Consider the following 13,581-nt stretch of genomic DNA (forward strand, 5'->3'; position numbering starts at 1 on the left):
TTCCCATAAAGTTTCATTGAATTCCGGTCATTAGTTGCTGAGAAATAGCCCGGAAAAGAATTGCACTATATGTACTGTTAATGGTAATTTCAAAGGGCCATAACTCTGTGAAAAATCATGCGACCAGAACCGGCTTAAAATATGCACATCTCCTCTTGGTAGTGAAGCTTCCCATAAAGTTTAATTGAATTTCGGTCATTAGTTGCTGAGAAATAGCCCGAACAAAAATTGTGCACGGACGGACGGACGCACGGACACACGGACAGACCAAGCGGCGACTATATGCTCCCCCCAATTTTTTTGGGGGGGGAGCATAAAAAAGTTCCATAAAAGCGGAAAGGGTCGTCCCTTATTAGCCTGTGAGGACTGCAAAGGTGAATCTGGGACAGCACTTTACGTACATGCATAATTCTTAGAGATCACCTGAAAGCAACCAGGGACATGTCTTAACTAGTTACCACTCAGAAAGGCGTTTTGACTTGTTTGTAGTCCCTTAGAAAACAAGAAACTGTCGGAGACGAGTGATGCTCCCCAAAGTTTTTTTTGTCACAATATTGCACTATATATTCAGATAAAAGGAAACGTCTTGAGGGCACAGTAGTTGGGGGGACAAGAATTTTTTTATAGAAAATTTAAAAGGGCCATAACTCTGTGAAAAATCATCCGACCAGAACCCGCTGATAATATGCACATCTCCTCTTGGTAGTGAAGCTTCCCATAAAGTTTCATTGAATTCCGGTCATTAGTTGCTGAGAATTAGTCGGGACAAGAATTGCACTATATGTACAGTTAATGGAAATTTTCAAAGGGTCATAACTCTGTGAAAAATCATCCGACCAGAACCGGCTGATAATATGCACATCTCCTCTTGGTAGTGAAGCTTCCCATAAAGTTTCATTGAATTCCGGTCATTAATTGCTGAGAAATACCCCGGACAAAAATTGTGCACGGACGGACAGACAGACGCACGGACGGAGGGACAGACAAAGCGGCGACTTTATGCTCCCCCCCAAAATTTTTGGGGGAGCATAATTAAATTAAATTAAAGACCTTTCTTATTAGATTCAAGGTTTAAAGACTATATTTCCAATCCTAAGATACTGATGAGCAGCAATCAGCATAAAACCTTAACAGCCTGCAAGTCATTTTGCATTGATTTGTGCATGTCTATGATCCCTAATCTACCTTTGAGAGGTCATTGACGACACTATACTTTACCTTTGAGAGGTCATTGACGACACTGTACAGGACATTGGGGTCTCCTTTTTCCAGTCGAGCCCGCAGTGTGGGTAAAGCCTCCACCATCGGGTCCTTATGGTCCGAACCAATACCTTCAATAGGAAACACTTGGCTTGTTATCACAAGTATTTCCGAACAGAACACTTAATTAAAATATTTCACATTTCATCACATCTCTAAAGACTTTAGCACATTTAAATTTCTGAAGTCCCTGTCGATTTTGTTTGAAGGATGCTGTTTGTTTTTCTGTATTATGCAACGAAGAATTGTTAAGACTTTTAATTTATTGATTGTTCTTTTTTGAATACTGGTACAGTGACACCTGTGGAAACCCAAACTTGTGAAAACCAATTCCCTGTCTAAACCAAACAGCTTTGTAAGTCTAAATTTCTTTCCTTCTTATTTCCTTGTTCTGGCAAAACTTGGCTCAATGCATGTGCATAAAGTGATGTCCATTACATATATCAGGTCAGGCGTCACATGGCTTTAGCATAATAGCAAACATGGCATAATAGCAAACATAGAATAATAGCAAACATAGCATAATAGGAAACATAATGTAATGGCAAACATAGAATAATAGCAAACATAGCATTATAGCACCTGTGATAATGAGACAGTAGTGCACTTTGCTAGAAGGTGAATGCAAAAAAGCAATTTGTAGTAATCGGATGTTTTAGAAGAAATTTGTGATTTTGTTTTGACACAAATATAACCAGAAAACATTCAAATCTAGATTCTATTCATAGTGTTACATTCCAAATCATATATTGTTCACACCCGTAAATTTTCAAATACACGATTTAAAATAAAATCACGATTGCTTAGAAGAATGATGTTGCATAAATATTTATGTTTATTTGTTGTTGTTTTAGAAACATAACCATGTTTGTACTTACAAAACATTCTGTTTTGACACACCAGACATAATAACGTCCACAAAAAAACACAATGATACCATTTTAAACAGAAATAGTATGTTGTCTTATTTTATACTACTAATGTACATTAAATTGCCTTTACTAAAAACCCTAATGAACTCAACAACTCTGAAAACTCAACATATGTTAAGCCCGGTTCCATCACATATGTTAAGCCCGGTTCCATCACATATGTTAAGCCCGGTTCCATCGCTTTACACAGGTTAAGCTGTATTATAAATTTTGCCATTGAAGTATTATATGAGGTGTGTATCACTAAAATTTATCTAATAAGCAAACACCAGAGTTGAACACTGCCTCAATAAATAAACAAGTGTTTTCTTTTATTCTTAACAAATAAATGTTCATGTTCACAATTTCACCAATGCAACATTTTTGAGACAAAACATGTAGTATGCATTTCAATTCTAAACTAGATCGATACACTACCAATATTCAATTATTATAATCAATAAATGAGCTTCTTTCTAGAAAACTGGGCTTAATTCATGAGTGTAAAGTGTCATCCAAGATTAGCCTGTGCAGTCCACACACGCTAATCAGGGACGCAGTCCAAACAGGCTAATCAGGGACGCAGTCCACACAGGCTAATCTGGGACAACACTTTTCACTTGTAAGGATTTTTTTTGTTCAACTGAAGTCTCATCTAAACGAAAATTCAGTACAGACTGAGAGTGTTACACACATGCATTAAGCCCAGTATTCCCAGACACACATGCATTAAGCCCAGTATTCACAGACACACATGCATTAAGCGAAGTATTCCCAGACACACATGCATTAAGCCCAGTATTCCCAGACACACATGCATTAAGCCCAGTATTCCCAGACGCACATGCATTAAGCCCAGTATTCCCAGACACACATGCATTAAGCCCAGTATTCCCAGACGCACATGCATTAAGCCCAGTATTCCCAGACACACATGCATTAAGCCCAGTATTCCCAGACACACATGCATTAAGCCCAGTATTCCCAGACACACATGCATTAAGCCCAGTATTCCCAGACACACATGCATTAAGCCCAGTATTCCCAGACACACATGCATTTAGCCCAGTATTCCCAGACGCACATGCATTAAGCGAAGTATTCCCAGACACACATGCATTAAGCCCAGTATTCCCAGACACACATGCATTAAGACCAGTATTCCCAGACACACATGCATTAAGCGCAGTATTCCCAGACACACATGCATTAAGCCCAGTATTCCCAGACACACATGCATTAAGCGAAGTATTCCCAGACACACATGCATTAAGCCCAGTATTCCCAGACACACATGCATTAAGCCCAGTATTCCCAGACACACATGCATTAAGCCCAGTATTCCCAGACGCACATGCATTAAGCCCAGTATTCCCAGACACACATGCATTAAGCCCAGTATTCCCAGACACACATGCATTAAGCCCAGTATTCCCAGACACACATGCATTTAGCGAAGTATTCCCAGACACACATGCATTAAGCCCAGTATTCCCAGACACACATGCATTAAGCCCAGTATTCCCAGACACACATGCATTAAGCCCAGTATTCCCAGACACACATGCATTAAGCCCAGTATTCCCAGACGCACATGCATTAAGCGAAGTATTCCCAGACACACATGCATTAAGCCCAGTATTCCCAGACACACATGCATTAAGCGCAGTATTCCCAGACACACATGCATTAAGCCCAGTATTCCCAGACACACATGCATTAAGCCCAGTATTCCCAGACACACATGCATTAAGCCCAGTATTCCCAGACACACATGCATTAAGCCCAGTATTCCCAGACACACATGCATTAAGCGAAGTATTCCCAGACACACATGCATTAAGCGCAGTATTCCCAGACACACATGCATTAAGCCCAGTATTCCCAGACACACATGCATTAAGCCCAGTATTCCCAGACACACATGCATTAAGCCCAGTATTCCCAGACACACATGCATTAAGCCCAGTATTCCCAGACACACATGCATTAAGCGAAGTATTCCCAGACACACATGCATTAAGCGCAGTATTCCCAGACACACATGCATTAAGCCCAGTATTCCCAGACACACATGCATTAAGCCCAGTATTCCCAGACACACATGCATTAAGCCCAGTATTCCCAGACACACATGCATTAAGCCCAGTATTCCCAGACACACATGCATTAAGCCCAGTATTCCCAGACACACATGCATTAAGCCCAGTATTCCCAGACACACATGCATTAAGCCCAGTATTCCCAGAATGAGGTTCAAATAATAGCTATCAACCAGTTGCAGTTACACTTGTGCCCTTACCGCTACATCTCTGTGCCAGGTGGAGAGAAGCCTGGATACAATCCATGCTTAGTTGTCTCACTTCGATGCAGGGATCTGAGCACCTGGGAACCAGCCTGGCCAACAGGATGTGCAGGTTCTCAAACTTCTGGGCCTGGAATCAGGAAACCGATGAGTATTTATTACAGATGACGATTCTAAAGCTAGATTCGTCACTGTCCGCTTAGGTACTACTTATAGGTACCCAGTGTACTCTTAAGTATACTACAAAGAACCCGGGGTACATAAATATGTACTAAACAAGAGCTGTCACCATTGGATGACTTATGCCCCCTATAAACGCTTGATAGAAGTTATGAGGTTTTTTTTAAACCTAAACGCAGATTTCGAAACCATAAACGCAGACCCTAAGTTCAAGGTCAAGGTCACAGGGGTCAAAATTTGTATGCGTATGGAAAGGCCTGGTCCATATACACATGCATGCCAAATATGAAATTGCTATCTGAAGCGACATAGAAGTTATGAGCATTTTACAAAACCTAAACGCAAAGTGTGACGGACAGACGGACGGACGGACGGACAGACGGACAGACAGATGGTCCGATCACTATAATTATGCCCTCTTTCGGGGGCATAAAAAGCTGCCTCAGAGTATGGCGGGGTTCCTTTGAGTGTATTTTCCGTACCCAGGGTACATTATAATATACTTAAGAGTACCGGGGTTACTTTTAAGTAGTACCTCAGTCCACAATAACAAAGTGAGCAATACTTAAGTGTGGACTATTGAAAATTAGGATAACCCAGTGTGATTAACCACCCATAAGGATACTTATTGGGGACTTTTTACAGATATGATACTTTAGAGTGAACTGTAACAGATAAGGGTACTAAGGTGTGAACTATTACAGTTATAGATACTTAAGTGTGAACTAATATAGATAAGGAATAGTATAAGTGAACTATTACACATAACAATAATAAAGTGTAAACTATTAGAGATTATGATACATAAGTGAGAACTATTCTAGATACTTCAATGTCAACTATTAATGATATGGATAACAAGATATGTGTTTGTCAGAAACACTATGTCCCCTTTTGCGCCACTTTGAAGCCATATATTTGACCTGTGACCTTGAAGGATGACCTTGACCTTAACCTTTTACCACTCAAAATGTGCAGCTCCATGAGATACACTTGCATGCCAAATACCAAGTTGCTATCGTCAATATTGCAAATGTTAAAGTTGGCGCAAACAAACAAACACGCAAACAAACCAACAGACAGGGCAAAATCAATATGCCAATAATATACCGCTTTAGTGGTGGGGGACATAAAAATATAATAATAAAGTGTTAATTACATGAGATGTGGATACTATAATATGAAATATTACGGATAAGGAACTATCACAGATAAGGATACTTGAACTTGAACTATAACAAATTGTTATAAATAAGTGTGAATTATCACTGATAATGCTAACTAAGTGTGAATTATAACAGATAATGATAATACAAGGGACAAAATTGTCACAAAACCAGGTTTTCATTGTGAAAAAAAAATCTGATAAAGGGAGAAAACTCAAACTGAACTTTTGAAATGAACAAACAAAATTAACCCCCTTTGTAAGTTTGTTTTAAAAAAAAATCTATTTTTAGTCGTGGCGACCTTGACATTGGAGATATTGACGTGATTCTTTCGTGCGACACACCGTCCCATGATGGTGAACAAATGTGCCAAATGATTTTAAATTCTCACAATGAATGACATAGTTATGGCCAGGACAAGCTCATTTATGGCCATTTTTGACCTTTGAACTCAAAGTATGACCTTGACCTTGGAGATATCGACGTAATTATTTCACGCGACACACCGTCCAATGATGGTGAACAAATGTGCCAAATGATTTTAAAATCTGACAATGAACGACATAGTTATGGCCCGGACAAGCTTGTTCCGCCAGCCCGCCAGCCAGCCAGCCAGCCAGCCCGCCCGCATTCGCCAATCTAATAACCAGTTTTTTCCTGCGGAAAACCTGGTTAAAAATGTCATGATACTTAAGGGTGAACTATCACAAATAAGGATACTAAAGTGAGAATAATTAAAGGAAGGGTGAGGATATTTTAAGACAATTTCAAATCAAAGAAAATTAGTTAAGGCAATTCAAGTTAGGATATAAAAGTTTGAATAATAACAAATAAATGTGATGTATAATACATTAGAATATTCAAGTGTTGTCTAAATTAGTGTGATTATAGCTTCAACTTAGTGTTTGTGCAAGGGTGTTTTCCCCAAAGGTTGTAATTAAATTATTTGGATTCATTTTAAAATGTGAATTCATCTATTACTAGTATATTAGTGTGATAAATTAATTCACACATTCATCAATATATATGATTTATATAAGAGGTAAATTAAAAAGAAAACAACTGTTAAATAGTAGCTTTATCAAAAATATTTCACTGCTTATCTAAAATAATGTTGTTTTATTCAGGCACAACTATATAAATATTTTTATTGTAAACAAGAGATGTTTGTAAAACAAACATGGCCTCCACTTGCAGCCAAGTTGTTTATATGTACATCTGCAATACTATTGCATGCCCCTGATAACTCTGATGTTTTGATCTCATAACAATTAGGGGTCTTTCTTCCCTTGAGACTAATCAACATACTTACATATATGATCAAAGGTTAAAGTGTTTTCTAGATATTGTGCAGAAAAAAACTGGTCTTCAGACTAACTGCGGGGTCAATTTTTCAGCTTACAGACTGATGGACAGATACACAGCAATATGCCCATTACTTTGTCGAAGGGTTGGTAATACAATTTCAAGCTTATTAAGCTTTGAGAGTAAAATTGTTGTGCCTCCTTAAAATTTCAATACAGATAAAACGGTTTCATGCTACATTCCGGGTATTTGGTTGCCCTGGTTACCTTGGTTTCTATATTTTCCAGCAGGTATTTCAAGAGGACATGTGTCATCCTCACAGCTCGCTGGCGCTCATGATCATGAACAGACAGGTACCAGGGAATCAGATGCTGAAAGTGCACAGTTACATTAAGAGTTATTTGAGGCCCGTTCTGGGGAATCTGGCCTTATGTGTGTAAAGTGTTTTCCTAGATTAGCCTGTGCAATCCTAACAAGTTAATTAGGATGACACTTTGCACTTATATGGAATTTTTCGTTAATAGGAAGTCGTTTTAAAACAAAAATCCATGGTGGAAAGTGACATCCACTTTATGCACATGCATTGAGCTCAGTTTTTCCAGAATTAGGATCATTTTTTAAAGTTTGTTAGATAAATCTAAAATGAAAAGAGGATAACTTCTAAGATTTCACTTGTAACACTTTTGTAACAAGACTATTGCCAAGCAATAAAAGTCCCCTATCTAAGCAGGATTCACCATTTTCAGCAATATTTGTAGTTTATTTGTTGCCAAAGCAACCAGAATTCTTGATGTAGGAACATAATGAAATGATGTACATATTCTCCATATTGCCATCTATCAATGTTTCAAGTTTCATGAACAAACATGAAGAACTAGTAAAGTTATCTTAGGATCCACCATTTTCAGCAATATTTCTAGTCTATTTGTTGCCATAGCAACCAAAATTCTTGACGTAGGAACAAAAGTAATGAAATGACATTCATAATCTCCATATTGCCATCTGCCCATGTTTCAAGTTTCATAAAAAAAATATGAAGAACTTTTAAAGTTATCGCAGGATCCAGAAAAGTGTGACAGACTGACACACACACTGAGCGCAATCCATAAGTCCCTCTTCGGTTTCACCAGTAGGTGACTACTAAGGTACAAAAACTGAAATCCCAATAGGTACTAGATCTAAAATATTTCTAAATATTTGTTAGATTTATTCAATATAATATATAATAAATATTTTAACAGATGTAACAGTGAATTTTTCTTTTAAAAACATCTGCCTATTTGATTGTCATAAAATAAAGTATGAAAGGCCTTCTTAATTTTGAACATAGGATAATAGGATGCTTGAGTTGACAAAGAAAGAACAAAGATGATTTGAACCCCACAGATTGATCTGACAGCAAATGATTTTTAATCCACATGTAATAATATTTGTAAATACAGCAAGGAACAACTGGGACATGAGCCGTGTTCTGTAAAAACTGGGCTTAATGCATGTGCGTAACCTATTGTCCCACATAAGCTTGTGTATTCCGCACAAAATAATCAGGGATAACACTTTTCTGCCTAAACCGCTTTTTTTTTAGCAGAAAGTGTCGTCTTTGATAAGCCTGTGAACACTTCACAGGCTAATCTGGGATAAAACTTTACGCACATGCATTAAACCCAGTTTTCCCGGAACATAGCTCATATACTAATGCACTGACCTTCAGAATGCTATCGAAAGTCGCCATGGTAATGTCCTTGCTGAGTATCTGGGTCAAAAGGTCGTCAAGGGCCTCCACAGTGGCCTCCATGAGCACCTCAACCTCATCTGGGTCCATCCCCTCCCCTTTCCCCTTCTTGGACCCTGCGGCCCCACCATCCAGGGGCAATGGGAACACGAAATCTGTTGCCGTCTTGATTAGGTCAAAGAGGTCAGCCTCCGAGAGAATCGGGTCCAGTTTACTGGGAAACTTGGTTAAGGTTAATATCCACACTACATGTACCTATTTATGCTGTGTTTACATGGAAAAGTGTGAAAATAACAGTTTACACTTTAAGAAGAAATGTTCCACTATAGAAAGATGTCTTAAAGTATTGAAAAACTATCAGTTCTGTAAAAATTTGCAAAACGTCTCAGGTTTTTAAATCAATGATCCTTGAATGACTTGAGTAGTGGATGTCTTCAGTGTGCATGACTGAACCAGTTGTTTTTCATATTATGTAGGAGAGTCAGTAACAAAGTTTAATCCCTTCAATTTTTTTTTATCAAATCATGTGTATTTTTTATTAATACTAATCTTACTCCACTGCTTAAAAAATTCCCATATCACAATTTTCCTAAAATAATGTTTTTATCTCAAAAGGAATAATCAAACTACCTCCTCATGAAACTACCCTATTCCAGTAAGTTATAATACAGAATGATACAGGCCATTAAAGCAAATGAGTTTTCCCTGACAACTGTTGCTATATAAACAACCCAATAAAAGTAAAGGATATGCATATGAGTTGCAGACCTTCAGAGCAATTAAGTGAACTAAGAACTAAGCCTGGTTCTAGGAAACGTAATGCATGTGCATAAAGTTTAGTCCAGATTAGCTAGTGCAGCCTGCGCAGGCTAATCAGGGTTCAAACTTTCAGTGTGTAGTGAGTTTTCGTTAAGAGAATACTTTTTTTTCAACAAACAAGATGTGTTTGTGAAACACTATGCCCCCCCATATATTTGTTCTTTGACCTTTCACCACTCAAAATGTGCAGCTCCATGTGATACACATGCATGCCAAATATCAAGTTGCTATCTTCAATATTGCAAAAGTTATGGCCCATGTTTAAGTTTGACGCAAATAAACAAACCAACAAACAGACAGGGCAAAAACAAAAGAATAGACTGGGGGACATAAAAATTCCATGAAAGTTCAAAGTGTATATTCTGATTAGCCAGTGAAAAATGCACAGGCTAATCTGGGATAACCCTTTACCCACACACATTAACCCTTTCCCCCAAAAGAAGCAAAGTGAAAATGGCTTTTGCAACCAGCATTAACACAGAAAAGCCTGCAATTAACTTGCAGTCTGTTCAGGTTTAATGCTGTTTGCTGCTCTCCAGTATCAAAGAGTTGGAAATGAAGCCTTTAAAACGTGACTTTAGTAAGAAAGGTCTTTTATTAAATGCAACTTTCTAAAGGACAACAAATGTGTGAAAATACGTATCTAAGGGTAAAGGGTTAACCCTTTCAGTGCGGGAACCGAATTTTAAAGGCCTTTGCAAACAGTTTAGATCCAGATGAGACGCCACAGAACATGGCGTCTCATCAGGATCCAAACTGTTTGCTATTCTGATAGTATTCTTTGAAAAAAAAATCGAAAAAATGCTAATTTTAGAAATTCAGCAGAAGACATTTTAGCAGACGACAAATTTCCCAGCATGCAAAGGGTTAAGTGCAGTTTTCCCAGAACAAGGCTGAACTCCTGCTATTCAAACAACCCAATGTCAGACAAAGGATACATCAGTGTGGTGCAGGCGTTGAGGGCCAATAACCGTGTGTCACTGGTGATGTGCTGCGTGCTCTCAGCCTGCATATAGGCCTGGAGGTGAGAGATGAACTCCCCGCGGTTAGAGAAGTTGTACTTCTGTCCGAGGTGGTCTGGGTGCAGGGCCTGGCCTATCTGGTCCACTGCCCGGATCAGGTTCTGCTTCACAGTGCTGTCCTGTAGATATACAAGCTGTCCTGTAGATATACAAGCTGTCCTGTAGATATACAAGCTGTCCTGTAGGTATACACATTGCTATAAGTTTAACAAGTTAACAATTAGATACGTATTTTTATGTATTTGTAGCCCCTTCAAAAGTTACATTTAATAACATTCCTTTCTTACTACATTCAAGTTTTAAAGGCCTCATTTCTAATCCTTAGTTACTGATAAGCAGCAAACAGCATAAAACCTGAACTGACTGCGAGTTACTGGCAGGCTGTTCTGGCTTTATGCTGTTTGCAAAAGCCATTTTCACTTTGCTTCTTATGGGGGAAAGGTTAAACCTTTTAATTCTAGCTTGATTGCATCCAAAGCCTAAGGCTAATTGAAAAGCTCTAGAGTCAATTTGCTAGAACCAGTACTTGGTGTCTTTAGAGAAGATTTTAAGAACACTCCCATATTTGCAATCAAACCCATGACCATCTGGTCGCCAAGGACAACATATCCACAACGCCACAACAACCTCATATGTCGTTCATTATCGTCACGATGATGAATGGTTTTCTATACCTTTTGCATACAATTTTTTTTATAAAACAATATTTTACGAAAATTAAATATTTTACAGCCATCCATTAGCCCTTAAAATGTAAGCAGAAAATGCAAATGAGCAAAATTAATTTAATATATGATCATTCCAGAGCCATAACACAACAATACCTTGGCAATGTTGGTGATTTTCTAATTAAGCTGAGTGTGATATTATATAAACTAATATTTGAGCCTTGCTCAGGCCAAAACGGGGCTTAATGCATGGGTGTGAAATTGTGACTTCCCGCCTAGACTGGATTTTGGTAAATAAGAGACTTTCTTTAAACAAATAATTCCATAATAGCAGAAAGTATGATCCCTGATTAGCCTGTGTCCACACAGGCTAATAGCAGAAAGTATCATCCCTGATTAGCCTGTGTCCACACAGGCTAATCATTTGCAAACATGCATTAAGCCCTGTTTTCCCAGAGCAAGGCTCATTTTGACAAAATATGATGAAGAGTGAACATAGAGAACAAAAGCTGTCAACTGACTGACACAAATAAGTAAACCAATAAATCCCCAAATCTCTGAATGCATCATAATAAACTAGAGATATGTCACAATCAAGACTAATGTCCCCATTTGGCTTTGCCTGCTATGTTCAAACAAAAATAACCCAAGAATGTGTGAATCATTGGACATGAAAACAGTGTCCTGCCCATCTACACGTGATGATAACATATTTGAAGTTTTAATATAATTGTTTGAGAAAAGTGGACGTAATAAACATGAGTATTTTTAAAGGACCAACCAACTGACTAACAAACCAAGTTACTCCAATATGCCTTCTGTAAATCTTTGATTACCGTAAAATGTGAACTGCCACCTGGGTAAACTGGGCTAAATGTATGCCAGTAAAGTGCCATACAAGAGGAGCCTGTGCAGTACATTTTCATGGATTTTTTTTAAAGAGTTTGCCTTTTACAAAAATTCAGTGTAGGGGAACAGAGTTGTATCTGATAAGCCTGTGCAGACTGCAAAAGATAATCAGGAACAACACTTTACACACATGTATTTAAGTTGTTTATTCCAGAGGGAGGCTCATATAGACATTTTAACATCTACATAACAAACATTCTACCACCACATACGTATATGTCTACTTAACAAACATTCTACCACCACATATGTATATGTCTACTTAACAAACATTCTATCTACTTAACAAACATTCTACCACCACATATGTATATGTCTACTTAACAAACATTCTACCACCACATATGTATATGTCTTCTTAACAAACATTCTACCACCACATACGTATATGTCTACTTAACAAACATTCTACCACCACATATGTATATGTCTACTTAACAAACATTCTACCACCACATATGTATATGTCTACTTAACAAACATTCTACCACCATTCTACCACCACATACATATATGTCTACTTAACAAACATTCTACCACCACATACGTATATGTCTACTTAAAAAACATTCTACCACCACATACGTATATGTCTACTTAACAAACATTCTGCCACCACATACGTATATGTCTACTTAACAAACATTCTACCACCACATACGTATATGTCTACTTAACAAACATTCTACCACCACATACGTATATGTCTACTTAACAAACATTCTACCACCACATATGTATATGTCTACTTAACAAACATTCTACCACCACATAGGTATATGTCTACTTAACAAACATTCTACCACCACATACGTATATGTCTACTTAACAAACATTCTACCACCACATATGTATATGTCTACTTAACAAACATTCTACCACCATATACGTATATGTCTACTTAACAAACATTCTACCACCACATACGTATATGTCTACTTAACAAACATTCTACCACCACATACGTATATGTCTACTTAACAAACATTCTACCACCACATACGTATATGTCTACTTAACAAACATTCTACCACCACATACGTATATGTCTACTTAACAAACATTCTACCACCACATACGTATATGTCTACTTAACAAACATTCTACCACCACATACGTATATGTCTACTTAACAAATATTCTACCACCACATACGTATATGTCTACTTAACAAACATTCTACCACCACATACGTATATGTCTACTTAACAAACATTCTACCACCACATATGTATATGTCTATTTAACAAACATTCTACCACCACATATGTATATGTCTACTTAACAAACATTCTACCACCACA

General features: G+C 37.8%; 1 protein-coding gene across 8 annotated transcripts in view; it reads right to left on the bottom strand.

Annotated features, from left to right (window-relative positions):
• The window catches only part of LOC127843961 (maestro heat-like repeat-containing protein family member 1), a 62,931-nt gene that overhangs the window by 24,410 nt on the left and 24,940 nt on the right, over nucleotides 1-13,581 (bottom strand). For all 8 annotated transcript variants that reach the window (XM_052373871.1, XM_052373870.1, XM_052373872.1 and 5 more), the window contains 5 exons: nucleotides 10,617-10,819; nucleotides 8,833-9,073; nucleotides 7,394-7,498; nucleotides 4,474-4,606; nucleotides 1,219-1,331 (listed from right to left, as the gene is read on the bottom strand). In XM_052373871.1, coding sequence (XP_052229831.1) covers nucleotides 1,219-1,331; nucleotides 4,474-4,606; nucleotides 7,394-7,498; nucleotides 8,833-9,073; nucleotides 10,617-10,819 — 795 coding nt within the window. The remainder of the gene's footprint in view (nucleotides 1-1,218; nucleotides 1,332-4,473; nucleotides 4,607-7,393; nucleotides 7,499-8,832; nucleotides 9,074-10,616; nucleotides 10,820-13,581) is intronic.

The sequence above is a fragment of the Dreissena polymorpha genome, chromosome 9 (assembly GCF_020536995.1).
Source record: "Dreissena polymorpha isolate Duluth1 chromosome 9, UMN_Dpol_1.0, whole genome shotgun sequence".
NCBI classification, from domain to species: Eukaryota; Metazoa; Mollusca; class Bivalvia; order Myida; family Dreissenidae; genus Dreissena; species Dreissena polymorpha.